At 30.1% G+C, this 17,932-nt stretch overlaps 1 protein-coding gene across 2 annotated transcripts in view; it reads right to left on the bottom strand.

Moving 5' to 3' along the window:
- Positions 1-15,043: 15,043 nt before the first annotated feature.
- Positions 15,044-17,932, bottom strand: part of LOC127738809 (YTH domain-containing protein 1-like) — a 30,050-nt gene continuing 27,161 nt past the window's right edge. Inside the window, exons 10-11 of one of the 2 annotated variants that reach the window (XM_052250198.1) lie at positions 16,196-16,246; positions 15,044-15,360 (exon numbers count right to left, since the gene is read on the bottom strand). In XM_052250198.1, coding sequence (XP_052106158.1) covers positions 16,217-16,246 — 30 coding nt within the window. In that variant the 3' untranslated portion in view covers positions 15,044-15,360; positions 16,196-16,216. The remainder of the gene's footprint in view (positions 15,361-16,195; positions 16,247-17,932) is intronic. The other variant, XM_052250197.1, reaches the window with a different exon arrangement.

The following is a 17,932-nucleotide window of genomic DNA, read 5'->3' as shown; positions in this document are numbered from 1 at the left end:
AGTTGAAGTCATCCCTTGGTTTTTTCGACAAACGTTTACAAGAGATGCCGGGTTGATAGATATGGAATATCGGTCACAGTTGACCACATATATGTTACCACAATCCTGTCCTCTCTTCCTCGATTTTGACATGAACGAATTCATACCACTAGTGCAGCAGGATTTGCCTACCATAACAAAATAAAATGCTTCGCTGAGCACAGCCTGATATGACCGCAAAGGTCGAACCCTGAACAGTAGGGGCAAATTTGGATATAATATTCAAGCTTGATACTGTCTGAATTTTGATTGTGATCAAATTTTTGAAATAATATAGGTTTCTGACACAAAATAAATGTGGTAAAAGATCTTACAAATCTATTGCGCAATACTGTGCAATTGAAGATTACTTCTTGAAACTTTTACAAAATTTGAAATTTGAAAATTTTTGAAAAAATTATGAATTCCTTAAAAAAATTGGAATCCTCTCCCCCCCCCCCCCCCCCCCGCAACTTTTGGAATCCCCCTTTGGAGCAATTACCCCAAGATACGATCCAATTATTTCCTTTGTAGTATGGAACCTTGTAGTACAATTTCAGAGAGATCCATACACATATAACACAAGTTATTGTTTGGAAACTAGAATAATGCATGTTTTTGGCCCCTAATTCCTACATGTTTGAGGCAATTACCCCCAAACTCAATCCCAGCCTTCCCTTTGTGATATGGAACCTTATGGTACAATATCACTCAGAGAGATCCATACACTTGCACACAAGTTATTGTCCGGAAACTACAAAAATTGTTGTTTTTGGCCCCTTTTAGGCCCTTAATTCCTAAACTGTTTGCCCCATAACCCCTAATATGAAATATAAAAGGGGCCCAACCTTCTAATTGTGGTATTAAACATTGTTGTACAATTTCAGAGCAATCGAAATACTTATACACAAGTTATTATCCTGAAACTAGAAAAATGTTTGTTTTGGGCCCCTTTTGGGCCCCTAATTCCTAAACGGTTGGAAGCATCATCCCCAAAATCAATCCCAACTTTCCTTTTGTGGTACTGAACGTTCTTAAAAAATTTCATAGAGATCCATTAACTTAAACTAAATTTATTGTCTGGAAACCAATGTGTCTTCGGACGACGACATCATACCATTATACGATCCCAAAAAATTTTTTGCGGCCGTATAAAAATCTGAAATGATATCATAAAGAGGCTAAAGATACCAAACGGACAATATCTTTATTATTGGAAGAAAAACCAACTTCATAGCAAAAAAAGAAGAAAAAACGCCAAAGAAAAACAGGCAACAAAAACCACTTGAAAACCTAAAGACTGAGCGACACAAACTGCATCAAAAACCGGGGGTGAGCGACTGCATTCCGGAAGGGTAGCCAGATCCTGTTCTACATGTGACACCTGTCAAGATATTTAAACTTTTTCATTGACATATTTGGTGTTTTTTATGGACATGTTTATCATATCAAAAGCATCCACATCTACTAGTATATGGCAACTTTGTTCTCCCTCTTGTTGACTTGTTTTTTTTTTATTCTTTTGGGGCACAAATTAGAGAGGGACTTCACAAAAGACAAACAGAATTTTTCTCTAGATTTCATGTTCCGCTTTAAAGATGGTGTCCATTGACTGAATTAGTCAGTTTGAGGACTTATTTTTTATCACATCAATTTCAATGAACTGAAAAAATAAAAATACCTTAGAAACATACAAAGAGAAGTCAATAGAAAGTGTCGATTGAAAGTAAACTTAATAGATTTACTCATAAGTATGTAGCAAAATATAAACAGCACCAGTGTAGAGTATTTTTCTCACTGTTGACACGATACTCCAGAGCCTGTATTTCCTAACTGGATTTCATTTATAAACCACTGCTGGTTACAAGGAAGCTACCATTCCAAGGGTTCTTTCTGGTCATAATTTTTTGTCAAGAACATGTCCGGTTAACATCAATGGAATTGACAATACTTACACTTCTGAGTACTAAAGGTTAACCCGTTTTCTAAGTTGGGGTTAGTGATTTGAAGGGTGTTCTGTCCTTTGAACACATAATTTATACTTGTTTGTCTTTCTTGATTTTTTTATTTGAGCGTCACTGATGAGTCTTATGTAGATGAAACGCGCGTCTGGCGTAACAAATTATAAGCCTGGTACCTTTGATAACTATTAATTGTCCTTGATATGTCTTATGCAGACGAAACATGAGTTTGGCGTATAAAATTTTAAGCCTGTCATCTTTGACGAGTTTTTACAAGTGGGTCGATACCATGATAGTGGTTCTGGTGTTATTACCATTCCAGTAGTCAGCACTTTTGTGTTGACATGAATAAGTATTGATATGTTCCATTTCTATAAATTTACTCTTTGTAAAATGTTGAATTATATTCCAAACACTAAAAATTTTCTACCCGCATGAAAAGATTGCCACTTACGTATTTGGTAAAACTTTTGGGAATTTTTAGGGTTTTAATGCTCTTCATTTTCATTTGACCTCCAAACTGTTTTGATTTGAGCGCCCAGGTGAGTCGTATGCAGACGAAACGAGTGTAAGCAAATTATAAGCCTGATATCTTTGGTGAGTTTTTACACGTTTTTTTTATTGTTATTTTCTTATATTCAATAAACAATCGTGATTTGTTTTTATTTAAGAACCCAGGGGCAGAAACATTATATCAATCAGAATTATCATTACATTTGGCAATTCTTTGAAAGTTCTTTGTATATGATGCTTGTAATCTAAACTTGATAATTAGCATGTATTGTCGTCAGAAATTGAGTCTGCAAACCTTTTTATGGACAGAGTGGTTTAGTTGTCATATGAGGCTTTCGAAAAATAAAGTAAGAAATGTTTCTATACAACTGGAAATGAATATGTTGAGTTAAATTTTTCACTCCAAATGTTTGAAATATGTCTCCTTATTTCATCATGTTTTGCTGAGATTAATTTCAACAGAAAAATCAGTGGTGTTGTTGCAAGTCCGTTTAATCTTTGTACCAAAGAAATGACACAAATGAATTTTGCTGATGTTACCCATTATAAAATATTCCCTCTTCCATTCAGAAAATAAAAACTATGCTTTGTCCATTTTCTGAAGATCATATCATGATGTTGTATAACAATTAAGATGTTTTTGAGTTTGATTGACAGATATCTGTGTTTTACATGACAATTCATTATGTATTTAAAATTAAAACAATACTATAGATGAAATCGACTTTATTGCATTTCAAAGCTGAAATAGTATAAAATTTTTATATATATAATTAAAAAATTCCTGCTTTTTCTATAAAAATTCATGGTAGGACATTATGTTGTCCATTCAAATTTCAACATTCAAACAAAGATTCCAAAATAAGAATATTACCAACTTGAAGGTGATTGGTAAATTCAAAAGGATCAAAATTTATTCAACTATATATTCATCATTTGCAAATTTAAAAAAAAACAAATTTATAATATTGATATATTAATAAATTTACTTTTTGTTGTTGTTCTATAAATATTTGAGCATAAAAAATTGACAAGAATAAAAAGTGATTTTTTAATGAAATGGGGCTGTATAATTACTTTAATTTTCATTGGCATACATAATTCCAATCAACAACGATGTTAAAACAAATATCTTAAGTTTAAAAAAATGACTAAAATAAACATGATTTACATCATAACTACAATCTGCTTAACAAGACTAGAGACCCATGGAGACTGTATCACTCTTCGATTTCAGGAATACATCAATATAGGCATCAGAACAAACGAATCTGTTTTTCATTCAACTTGTATATTTTTCTTATTATTCTATTTTTAACAACACCAGCAATCATTGAAACTGCACCAACAAATTAGCACTATTTCAAACAAGATTATACAAAACCATTACTGAAGAAAGATGATAGTATGTCTGGTGTAAACAATCATAAAAGTTCGGATAAAATTGGCTGTCAGTCAAGATTTTTTTAAAGGTATTCTATTTTGCCAATTTTGGCTAGTTTTTAAAATTAATTGCAAATCATTTTTTAGTAAAGGAACAAATTAATACCTTAAGATTTGAATAAAAAAGCTGTATCTTGTGGGGAATGAATTTAGGGTTTTAGCACAGTTGCAATCATAGAATCATAGAATTATTAATGAGATGGCATAAAAAGTAAAATCACAAAAATACTGAACTCCGAGGAAAATTCAATCGGAAAGTCCCTAATCACATGGCAAAATCAAATGACAAAACACATCAAACGAATGGACAACAACTGTCATATTCCTGACTTGGTACAGGCATTTTCAAATGTAGAAAATGGTGGATTGAACACATGGTATTCCCATGAATCTGAGTGACTAGAAATTTGAAACCGGACTGAAATGGCTAACTGTCAATACTAGTCATAATGATCAGGCACATGGAGACCAGTTCAGACACATTTTACTGAATAATTTTGATGTAAATATATATAATTATACTGAATTAGTTGTCACATGATTTTAGAGCATAAAATTGTTCAAAATGGTTTACGACAGATACTAAGTGATGGCAAGAGCCAAATAATCTACAAACAGTAATGCCTCAAGGAATTCAAACATTTTTTACCTCATGACTTTCATTACCTTTCTACATTAAATAACACTTTTTTTTTAACATTAAAAAAAAAATAGTTTATCATATTCCTACTAAAATTGTATGCACAAAGTTTTTTCTATAGTAACAATAAAAGGTGCCATAGGTGTCAAATTTTAAAACTTTTAGATTTCCCTCTGCAAATTTCTTCAGACAGAAAATTTACTATTTCTTGCTGTTTTAACACTATTTTATCTATGCTTTCTTACTTATATTATTCATTTTTAAAGGTCTTTCAAGATTCAGATAGATCCAATTATTTAAGGATATATAAACTAAAACAACACGGCAGGTGGCTTTGTCTCTTTTTATTGTGTAAAGAAATAAATTTATGATAAAAAAAAAAACAGAAAACATCTTATGAAGTAATATTGAAATGCAGAGAAAAGTGTTATCTCCAAAGAGGGAATCATGACCTACATGTAAGGACTTTGGTCTTCAAAAAGAGATAAGATGATATAAAAAAGTTTTGTATAAAAGGATTAAGAGTTGACACCTATGTGAGCACCAACATGCTTTCAGAATTATCATGAACACTGTTAAAAATTTGCAAGCATATGATATTATTTAATTGCAAATCTTTACGAATAACTATACACAACCATAAAAAAAACATTCATTTTAACATTGATGCTTATAATGACTATGAAACTGAAAAAAGTTACAATAAAACATAAACAATATATCATATTAGCAAAATCAATTAAAATAAAATAAATAATCAATCAATATTATTTCTCCTGATTATAAAATAATTGGTAAGTACTGCATTTATCAAATAGGACTAAAAATCTGCAATGTATCAGTAAAACAGGGAAAACTATTACTCATGAATCCAATGTAAGTATGCAATAAAACAACAACAAAAATACATGAAACCATAACTTTTTTCTAATCAACTGATAACTAAGAAAACAGTCATTTATAGCAATTTAAGTAAATCCCCACTTGATGATTAATGAATGTATATTTGCAAGTAGATATAAGAAGATGTGGTATGAGTGCCAATGAGACAACTCTCCATCCAAGTCAAAATTTATAAAATTAAACCATTATAGGTCAAAGTACAGTCTTCAACACAGAGCTATAAAGGGCCCCAAAATTACTAGTGTAAAACCATTCAAACAGGAAAACCAATGGTCTAATCTATATAAAAAACGAGAATCAAGAAACACTTATGAACCACATCAACAAACTACAACTACTGAACATCAGATTATTGACTTAGGACAGGTGCAAACAATTGCAGCGGGTTTAAACGTTTTAATGGTACCAAACCTTCACCCTTATCTGAAACAATAGTGTAACATCACAACATAGAAAGACACACTATAAAATATCAATTGAAATGGCTTAACTCAATCAAAAGACATATTAACACCAGTGAACATACACTAAACAAATTAATTTGATTTATGATACAATGTAAATACAAAATAAATAAACTGAGGGAAGAATAATAAAAAATAAAAAAACATGTTTTACCCTCTTAACAATAATTAAATGAGTTGAAATGCAAATACAAGAAAAAATCACCAAGTATTTCACCTAAAACAATTCTGTATCATAAAATAATGATTTCATTCAAGGCAAGGATTTCTATTTGATCTGGAAGACTACTGAAATGATATGATATCTTTCAAGACAAATTATGATATAGTTCCTAATATTATTAATTCATATTTTTTAACTAATTTGATTCGTTCAGAGATATTCACATTTTAAACTATATTTTTGAAGGTAGAGAGAAAACTGTGGATAGCAAAATGCATATTGCAAAGCAAAAAGCATATTGCACAGTTATTTTTAGAATATCTAAAAACCGATATACTTTGTGACCTCATGTAATGAATTTCATGATATTGTTAAAAGTTTTATAAAAAAATATCTATGATCAATTATTTGAAGAAAAAAATCTTCATATACATAAGATGTAAAAAAAAAAAAAGTAAATGAAATAACAACTTATATGTTGTTATTGTCTAGGAGACAATATGATATTTATAAAATTCCAACAAAATCAAAAAATCAAATCAGAATTTTGATACAAAAATGGTCAGAAATTAATAATATAACAATTATAGCCTATTGATGAGGTCAATACAGGATATATCGACCCAAAGAAGTATATCGACCTCGGACTTCGTCCTCAGTCAATATATCCTTGTATCGACCTCATACAAAGGCTATAATTGTATAATGTTTCAGCATATTTATGCATTCCTGGCTTTCAAATGTTTAGGTTTGAGCATTGAAATTTATCAAGTGTTGATTTGGTCCAACATCAAAAACGCATAATATATTTTGCACATCCCTTTTGTAACATTAGAAATTATTGTATTATCCTATTGCTTTCAACTTTTTTGTAATTTTACATTTAAGGACTAATATCAGATCTCATTATACCTTATTTTATTAACTTTGGTTATCGGTTATATTGAGAATAAAAAGCTGCGCCATGAGCGCATGATACGCCCGTTGTCTTGTGTGTGAATTTTTATGCAATAATCATAAATAGTTTCTGACATACGGCGCGACATGCGAAAACACCCCTTTTTTTTATAAAAAACTCAATATCTCTAAAATAAAATTTTGAATCAAAACCAAAAAGTATACAGATCTTTAGATTATTATAACTAAGAAGTGTGTAAAATTTAAAGCAATAATCATAAATCGTTTTTGAGAAACGGCGCAACATGTGAAAAACCCCATCCCCTTTTTTTAACAAATTACTCAATAACTCAAAAATAAAATTTTGAATCATCACCAAAAAGTATACAGATCTTAAGATTAATATATCCTAAGAAGTGTGTAAAGTTTTAAGCAATAATCATAAATTGTTTTTGAGATACGGTGCGACATGTGAAAAAAAACACACACCTGTTTTAGTTACTTGTAACTCAAAAAGTTTTAATCTTATTTTCACCAAAAAGTATACGGATCGTTTGACCATCATTAGAAACAACTATATTAAGTTTAATGAAATTTGGATGTCGTTCTCAAGTTACGGTGCGACATGTTTATGCCGGACAGACAGACGACATTTGTATACCATAATACGTCCCGTCAAAATTTTGACGGGCGTATAAAAAAATGCATCAGTATGAACAGAACCCTACAATATGATGAAATTTGATAAAAATATTGTTTCACTTATACATGAGACAGCAATAGTCTATATTTTATAAACATTTTAGGTGTAACATGCTTGTTTGAATTTTTTTTTTTTGCAACCTTAATCATTTTTTTTTTTAAAACTCATCAAAGCTTTTAATTTTGTACGTCAAAACATAAATGTGGAGAAAATCACAATTTTTAAATGCTGCTTTTAAAAGATATCACATACATGATATATGCACAATTGAAATAAAAAATGTTTGCTAATTTTTATACATTTTTGTAAAGTCTTTAACTTAACTTAATTATTTGAACTATAGGATACTACATTTAAAAGTTTTTTCTCTATTCAGATGATTCATTGATCAAATCACTTTTTAAGTATTATATATTTAATCAATTACATCATAGTATTGCAGTTCAGTGCTATGCAGCTAATTATATTATATAATTTCAAAATTTTCCATATACAGTTGATTAAATCATATAATTGCAATATTCAATGAATGTATATTATGCACTTATTTTCTTTAATTTCAATACATAGAAGTACAATACTGTCAGCATTCTATTTGCACAACTAAATAAATTAAAAGAAACAAACAACTAATAGATGTAATAGCTATATTGCAATTATCCACATTCTAATATCAAAACTACAAGCAACTATTTTTTTTTCAAATCTTCTGTATGCATCTGCAAAAATTGTGTATTCATATTTTCTAAATAACTTGAAATCTTTTTTTATTTAGGCTGACCATTCCAGCAATGCGGCATTAATCTAAATCCTCAAAGAAGTCCATAAGCTCACTTGAATTGTATGCATAATTTCAATAAAATTATAACAAATGATTCAGAGCAATAACCTGTTGTCCAGCAGTTTTGGGAAGGAACCACCACCCAAACAGTGTCATCAATTAAAACAAATCATTATTTAAAATAGTATAGGACTGCACAGAACTAGCACATTGTCTATTTCTTTTTATGACGACAGTAACCAACATTTACATGTTTTTCAGGATAGCTTTTATTGAATTTTTATTGCAATTTTTTCTCTTTTTAGTTATGTCTAAGACAATTATGATAGTATTTAAGAACACTATTCTATGATATGACAAGTATATAAATTTCTTAAATGTCCTGATGGAATGTGTTCTCAACATTATTTTTCAGTTTTTGTCAAATTTTCCTCTTTAAGTTACATGGTGTCTGTTTTTTTCATAAACAGTATCATAAATGACTGACTTCCCCATATGTTAGAAGCAATAAACTAAACGGTGCCAACTTTACTGCACCAGATGCACACTTTGAAAATAAATGTTTATTCGGCGATGCCCAAGGCCAAAATATTTGAAAATTCAAAACTTACACAGAATTAAAAAGATGATAAAACTGAAAAAATACCAAAATTATAGCTACGGCTGGATTAGAGCAAATTACCGTTTTACAGGATTCCTTATATTTCTTACTGATTTTTTTTTACAATCTTGTATTTTTAGTTATAGTGAGGGTAATTCTCGATACTATTTGGAGTAGACCAAAATCAATAAAGAAAATTATTTATGTATCCAAAAGTTTTGTTATCATATAAACTTTATGGGATTTTCAATGACTTACTATTATATTTATTAATTTTACCATTATGTAGATATAAGAAGATGTGGTATGAGTGCCAATGAGACAACTCTCCATCCAAGTCATTATGGTCTATATTTGTAACCACAACAATGTTGGATGACTAGCAAGATCATCCAAGTAAAGCAACCTATAAATGATTGTGACCAAGATCAGTTCCATTTTGCCTCGAGCTTTCAAAAAAGATATTTTAAAAAGTCAATTATGGATTACAAACATCAGACTCCATGTAATGACAATAGCTCTGAGGTCGGGTGGACTTATTACAACTCTTAAGTATTTATAGGTTATATACAAAATGATGACATTCCAGGTACAAATATAAAAAATGAGCATTTTCAGTCTTATACCATTACAAAACCACAAAGACAACTGTAGGATTACAACATTGGTTTGTTCGTTGAATTATTTCAAGCAAAGCAATTTCATTCTAATACCCTATTCCTATTTAAGGCCTCACATATTTTTAGACAGAAAATTCTTACGTATCAATTAAGTAGCCACGACAAAAATAAGCATTTGATACATAACTGACACTGATAATGTATGTGGTGCTGTAATGCAGTATTTAGAACAGATACTTTAAAAATGACTTTAATAAAACGTCAGACTTTCAAAACACTGTTAATCTATGTTTGGGGGATTTCCATTTATTAGTCACATGTTCAGACAGCATAATCACTTTGTCCAATATGCATTTTCCTGAAAACTGTACATTGCACAATTCTCTGTATAATATCTGCATCTAATGATCAAATTACACCTATTTATATCATGTTCAGAAAGTAAAAAAGGTAATTTGTAAACATTATTTGATTAATTCAAGAATCAATCAAATAGATGATAAATTAAAAAGAATTTAAGTACAATAAAAAATGAATTTGAACAACGGTCTCATAGGCAGCATCATATGCTATAGTAGCTTAAAGCTCTATTTTTCTATTTCTAACTATTTTAAAAGCTTCCACTGATAGTGTTTAAAACACAATTTTTACATCATGGTTTCTTTGGCAATACAAAATGGTCAAAGTGAAATAAAAGCAAAGCACAAAGGTAGTAATATATGAAAGCTATATCTAATGGAAAAAAACAAATGTTTTGGAATTCAGTTTCCCTTGATCATAGTGATTGAGCAAATACTTGATTAGAGAACTACTAAGGTTTAATGTAAATAATTGTCAAAGCTATATCTTCAAAGCAATGCCATAAAAAAATGCTTTTCTAAATTGATACAAAAACGTTTTTAAAAAAAAATACCAAAAACCTCAGCATTTTCATAAAAGCCAATCTTTACTGAAAATACAACCATTATTGTTTATTTATTGTTGAAATTGATCAGGTTCCCTGTAAATGTCATTGAATTGGGTTACTCTAAATTTCACTGAATAAGACTTAAATACAACCTCACAAATAACCATAATTTTTACATATAAATTATTTATTTTTTTCGCAAACGCAAATTATGTCTGATTAAATTTGAAAATCAAAAACAAAATAACTGATTTTCCTTCGAAAATCCGGTTTATGAATGTTCTTATTGAAATCTAAACATATTTCCTTGAATAATTTTTCAAATAATAAAATTTTCTCAAAAAGTAATCATATATAATCCAAAATAGGGAATATCTAATACTACAGGTTAGGTGGGTTACTGTACAACAGTTATACTGTGTGGGAATATAAAAAAATATAACTTTTACATAAATATATCACAGATTTCTGACTTATAGCTATTTGATTAATATTTATTAAATGTCTCTCTAGGATTTAAAAAGCATAACTTTAAACTGGCATATTCTCTACTGTTATATTCTCAACTAGCATATTACATAATATAAAATTATTATAATACATAACACACTTATATACATTGATGCCCTTAACATAACTTAATACTGCAACAATTAATTTTTAGCAGTCAAATTTCACTTGAAACATGTGTAAGATACAAAACCACAGACCTATTTTATACTAAGTTTTCTGAATTTATTACCATCTTCATCATTTTAAACAAAATACTCCTTTCTTATATACAATAATAATAATTTACAGAAATCTATATGAGGTATAATACAAAATACATAAAATAAAAGATGCCATTTTTAAAGCATCTATAATAAATCAAAATAAAATATGTGCGTTGTACTATGTTTATCATAATTGAATTAATGATGAATTTAATCATTTTGTGTAATATTAACTTTTTATATGCACATCTTTAAAACTTAACATTTTCTTAATGATTCTGAAAAAAAATATTGTCCTTAAGCATTCAAAACTAACAGACTTTTTTCAATATATGACTTTTATGGTAGCAGATGTATGGTGTGTGATGGAACATTTTTAACATTTGAATTGTCTTCCTTTTGTCAAAAAATAATTAAGCATAGTACATAGTTGCCAACTGACATGATATTCGCGTGTAATACACGCTTTTTCAACGGTTTACACGCGAGGATTTTGTCACATGGCGATACACGCGTTTCGCATCTTTACACGCAATTACACGCTTTTTCGTTGTTTTGATTTTTTGGTCGTTAGTGATATCGCGATTCTCGGGTTTTTTCATTATTAGACAAAAAATACCGAAAATTTCGAAGTAATTGTATTGTCGCCATTGTTTATTTTCTATATGGACGAACAGCAAAAGCCCTTAAGGTAAGTAGTTTGTGATTAGTTTTTACGATTTTGTGACTTTCTTTCTTTCAAATTCACTTAGGGGAAATGTCGCCAGAAATAGTTCGCTTTCAGGACCTGTACCGTCGTCTAAAGAGCCGATTGCTAAGCGAAAACGATGTGTACGTACCAAGATAAATTTCAAGATTTACAAATTATATTTGGGAGTTCAAGTTTAAATTATCGAGAGACGAGTAACGCATTGTGCACCCTATGTTGCAATCATAACAATACATGTGAGAGGAGAACTACAATGTAGCGATTTGATTAAGCATTTAACGTGCTTAATGATAATCAAATAATAAAATACTTTTCTTTTTCAGTTTCAAACCTAGCCAAACAGATTCCCACAGGCCAAAGGGGATGGAAATATCACAGAACTGTTGGATCAGTTCTCATAGTACCAGCTGTCTTCTGATGAACTACCCAGTTTTGACCAGACAATAGCCTCAGAGACAATAGCAACATATATAGTTCGTTGGGAGCAATGGCAAAGATAATAGATGACATTTTAGATGGCAAAATACGTTATGACATTCTTTCAAAGCTTATCAAGCTATTTAAGTTCAGCCAAATATCAATTCTGACTGTGAGAGAACATTTTCAATTATAAAAAAATCTACACTGAATTCTGATCAGAACTCGACAATGATATATTGTGTGCCTTGTTATCAAGTAAATGTAATCAAACTGGCAGTTGATTTGAATATGTGCCTAAGCCTAGGGTGTTGCTTTAAAAGCAGCAAAACAGACCACTGTTGAATACAATAAAAGTTTACTCTAGAATATTGTTTTTATTATATATTAACAAATTTGTATAATCATGATAATGTGAAATTATGAACATTGTACATATAAAAAAGTCCGCATCTTCGTCACGCGTTTTCACACGCTTTTTGACATGTCATGTCATGTCATGACATGATTTCTCATTGTCAGAGGTTGGCAAGTATGGCATAGTATGATATGATTTTTAAGCCACTATAAAATATCCTGTTGACACAGAGGTATGTATCGCCTGTTAGCATAAAATTCAGAAAAAGACAATCTGATGGACAGCAACATTGCTAATTAATTCAAAGTTGCTGGACCAACTAGTGGGTAGGGCCTCGAAATGGTTGATATACTGAGATGTACAAACAGCAATATAACGTTATAGAAAATATTGTCTATTGTAAGTAGTTCCTATCAAGCTAACTTAATCATAAAACTTATCATTGAAAATTACTAATTAATTGAAAGTCACTGAACCATGGCCTAGGGGGCAGGGTCTCAAAATAGTCGTCACACTGATATGTTCTGATAGTAATGCAACTTTATAGAAAATATCATTGATCTATCACCAGTAGTTCCTTCAATCTATCTTAAGCAGAAAACTTAACATTCAAAATTGCTAATTAATTCAAAGTCACTGAACCATATCCTAGGGGGCAGGGCCTCAAAATACTCGTCAAACTGATATGTACTGATAGTAATGCAACTTCATACAAAATATCATTGATCTATCACAAGTAGTTCCTATCAAACTAAATTAAGCAGAAAACTAATAATTGTTGACGGCGTCATTGCAGCCGTCAACAGAAAAGCAATCATTATGTCTCGCTTTCCGCGACTTTCGTGGCATGCAAGACAAAAACCATCTTAAGATTCTCATCCAACTATTTTGAACTATTAGAACGATGGATGATGAGGGTTATTTTTGCAATTTTTTGGAGACACCTAGAAAATTAAAAATAAATAAAGGTAGGATAAACAAAATAAATATTTGGTTCTGAAAAAATCAGCTGTATGAGAATCTATTTTAAATGATGACCTTGAAATGTTTCTACAAAGATTTGACTATATGTGAGTAATGATAGTTCTGCGAGTCCTGTTGTACAGTGCAGAAACATGGCAAAAAACTTTACAATTGGAAAGATGAATTAGAGGATTTGAAGGATGCTGCTCATTACAAATTATAAACATCAGATGGCCAAACATAATTTTTCACAGTTAACTTACCAAAGAACAGTTGTGATAAACAAAGCAAATGAGACCAAAAGAAGGAGATGGAAGTATATTGGTCATATATGAAGAATGGGTAATAACAGAAATGTGAATAAAATGTTGACATGGATACCACAAGGTACAAGGAGAAGAGACACAATTGCAAATATAAAAAGACATGGTCACACCTGGAATCATAAAGAGAGAATGACAAAAGATAGATCTTATTGGAGGTGCCTTGCTTATGCCTTATATGCTCAAGACCATGAAGAGGATTAAGCTAAGCTATTATGTTGTCAATAATCCTGAGAATCCTCTATCATGTCAATAGATTAAAAGTTGCATAGTTTTATTTGCACCAATTTATATATAAAAATAGTTTCATCTCTCATTAAAAAAAACTAACAGGAGATCAAAATTAATTACTGTGGATTCATTGATATTTGATGAATATTAATTTTTGGATTTTTTTTAGTAGACACCACAAATATTCAAAGAGATACAAAGGTTAAGTTACTTTGATAGGAGCAAATTATGAAATCAAAATTTATATACCTTTGTAATCGCTAATTGTTCTGCAACTATAAAAAATTAATATAAACCAAAATTAATGAATCCATAGTAAACTGAGCATTGGTACTTTCTACCAACTAACAAAATATTTTATATTCATTATTGCTGTTATACTAATGCTAGCAAGTTAAAGGTTTGGTTTTCTTGCTTGCTTTGTTTGTATTAAAGTTAGCTCAAGCATTGTAATTAAGATTGACATCTGAAAACAATATAAAAAGGCAGAGTTAAACTTGTATACATTATATTTAAATTTGATTGGACATTATCAAATAATCAAATTTTCCTATATACAGGTTTAACTCCACCTACTTATATTCTTTGCAGATGTCAATCTTAATTACAATGCTTGAGCAAACTTTAATACAAACAAAGCAAGCAAGCAAATCAAACATTTAACTCGCTAGCATTAGGATAACAGCTGTAACATTAACATAATAATAATTACATTCAATCTATAACAATGAGATGAAATTCAACAATATGCTTAAATAACAAATATGTATAATTATATGATATGCTGTTTGTGGAAAACTATAAGCATGCCTTGAGCCATAATACCTAAATAACCAACATCTACACATATCAAAACTACCATACATCCAGACAGTAACACATCTTGTTTCACAGAAAACTTGAGGTTTTGATCTTTTAACAACTTTCTCTCTGAACCTTGTATGAGATCAGTACAATCTGGCAGTGCATGCTGTACCTTTCTCTAAACTCTATGAACACATTTGTAGACTATAACTTTTGTCATACAACCTGTAAAAGAATTAAAAGAATACATATGATAATGAAAAAGACTAAGATGGGCAAGTCGCAGTACAAATGGTTTGTAATTGTAAACATCAAATAAATGGTATTGATACATTTTTTAATATGCTTCAGAGAGTACTGTGGATTCATTATTATTTGTTGGATACCAATTTTCATGGGTTTTGTGGGTACAGGTGAACCACGAAATTAAATGTTCAACAAATACCAAATTTTCTATAGGCTTGTAAGCAGACTTCGGCAAAACCACAAAATTAAATATTCAAGAACATGTAAGTTTTCCTTAATCCACGAAAATTGGTACCCACGAAAATAAATGAATCCACAGTATATGAATGATTTGAAGCTTAAGTTAAAGGAAAGGTGATATCTAAAGATTTTTTTAAATTAGCAAAATAAGAAAATTGAAATCTTCTGCGAGATATGAGATTAATCAGGCAAAATCTCTAAGTATGTGTAAAGAAAAGGACTGCAAATCTTCATACAATCATTCTAAAATTTTGAATGCACTATGTAAAAAAAATTTATGAGAACTTGAGTTCACAAAAAAATCAAGAGAAAATGCTGCAAATTGCTCCAAAAATGTGAGATGGACATTTTTTTTCATGAATTCACATCTAGGTTTACATTCATTATTTTGTGTTGTCTTGTTGACTTCTCAATGAGATATATCCCAGATCTCTCACATACATTAATATGATTTTGGACAGATTGAAGCATCATTATTATTTTTGTCAACTTGAGGTGGAGTAATTTTAAAGTGAAATTAAAGAAGAATTATTTCACATTTGGTCTTGCACAATTATAAAAAGCTTTTAATTACCTGGCCTAACTATTCTGAACATCACACAACTGATTCAAAGTTGACCTGTTCCTATAATAGAAAAAAAAAACTTCAATATAAATAAAAGTTTGCAAATATATAAATTTTTCAGTTGAAAGTCAAGATAAAAGTAAGTCTATGCATGAAAATGACATCAATTCTTTGTGGATTACCATCACAATTTTATGCATGCTTATTCTTTTTTAGTTCATTTCTTGTACATCTATTTGACATTTTAACTTCTTTGCATCTTAGAATATTTTCCCTCTGTGTGTTGTGAGTTACTGCTTTCTTTCGTGATCACAAATTTGTTTAATAATTTTATGTCTTCTTCTCTCAATATGGCAATGAAACATGTTCACTGCATAGATGCTGTGTCATATCAATTAAATAAAGAAGATGTGAGGAATACAATAATGAGCAGCAACCAATCAACAACAAGAATATGTGTCATAGGACACCCTTCTCTGCTTTCACTATCATATTTCTATGTTCATCAAACTGTGAAATCTGGGTCAAACCCTAATTTGAAATATATGTTCAAGAGTTCACATCATAGCAAACCTGTGTACTACATTTCAAGTTGATGCAGCCACAAACTACCTTAAACCAAATCTTAATCTACCTCAAACTAAAACCTGATATGAGAAGAGTGACAGATGCATAACCATGGAAACATAAAGCCTCTATTATCACAGGCAGGGCTTAAAAATATTCAAGATATTTAAAGGGAAACATACAGTCCTCAACAATAGATGCTTTCAAGCTCCAAATCATCCAAAGTCCATAAAAAGTTTTTAATGAGTTCAACAAAAATATTATATACTATATGCCATCAACACCCAATATTTCAATAAAGAAAAGTTTAAAGATGATGATGTTCCTGACTTGGGATGGGTACTTGAAAATGTGACTGGGTAAAACTAGTTCTCTTGTAAATCTCAATTCTGCTCTTTTATGTGTTTTTTTTAATGAGAAATTGTGAATTGGATTCTTTAATCATATATATGATACAGTTTAACAATTGTGAACCCTTTTTTTCATGATATGGTACACTTCTGTTGATAAAATGTAAATGTAATGCCAAAAAAGACATGAATATGGATAATATCTGAAAAAGGCAAACAAAAACTAGACAAAGATGATGCCCTGCAGCATGCATGAATATAATGCCAAAAAAATTGGATTTCGTAAACATTGATGTTGAAGTGCAACTTCAAGTGGGTGTGTCTAACAAACTGACACATTGGCGACCATTCCAAAAATTTTTTAACATTCTTTCATAAGTGAACATGTAATAAAAAATCAAAATTGGGATAATATGCACCCTTAATATATGTTATAATACCCTGCATAATATAAACTCTCAGAAAATGCTGATGTAAATATGCACACCTTTTATAGTTGTACAAACACTAATCATAACTATAAAGTTCAGCTTGAAAACTGCAGGAGGAATTAGCTGTTAAAAAAAAGTAACCACAGTTTACTGATGTTCAAACCATGAACTCTACTTACTTTTACAAAAAGTTCAACATTCTGTCTTTTGTGGAAAATTTAAAACAAAATCATAATCCTGAAGAAATGCACATCTTATGTATATGAACTATCACCCTACACATTATATGTGTTGTATTTGATGATAATAAATAACAAATATAAGGTTGAGACTGAATACGAATGCAGCCATTTTCATTTTAGACAAAAGCCATCTGAAAAGTGACAATTAATGGCATA

This window comes from Mytilus californianus, unplaced genomic scaffold (genome assembly GCF_021869535.1).
Source record: "Mytilus californianus isolate M0D057914Y unplaced genomic scaffold, xbMytCali1.0.p SCAF_4, whole genome shotgun sequence".
Classification (NCBI taxonomy): domain Eukaryota; kingdom Metazoa; phylum Mollusca; class Bivalvia; order Mytilida; family Mytilidae; genus Mytilus; species Mytilus californianus.
The sequence above is the reverse complement of the archived record's forward strand: the minus strand, read 5'-3'. Positions and strand labels throughout refer to the sequence as shown.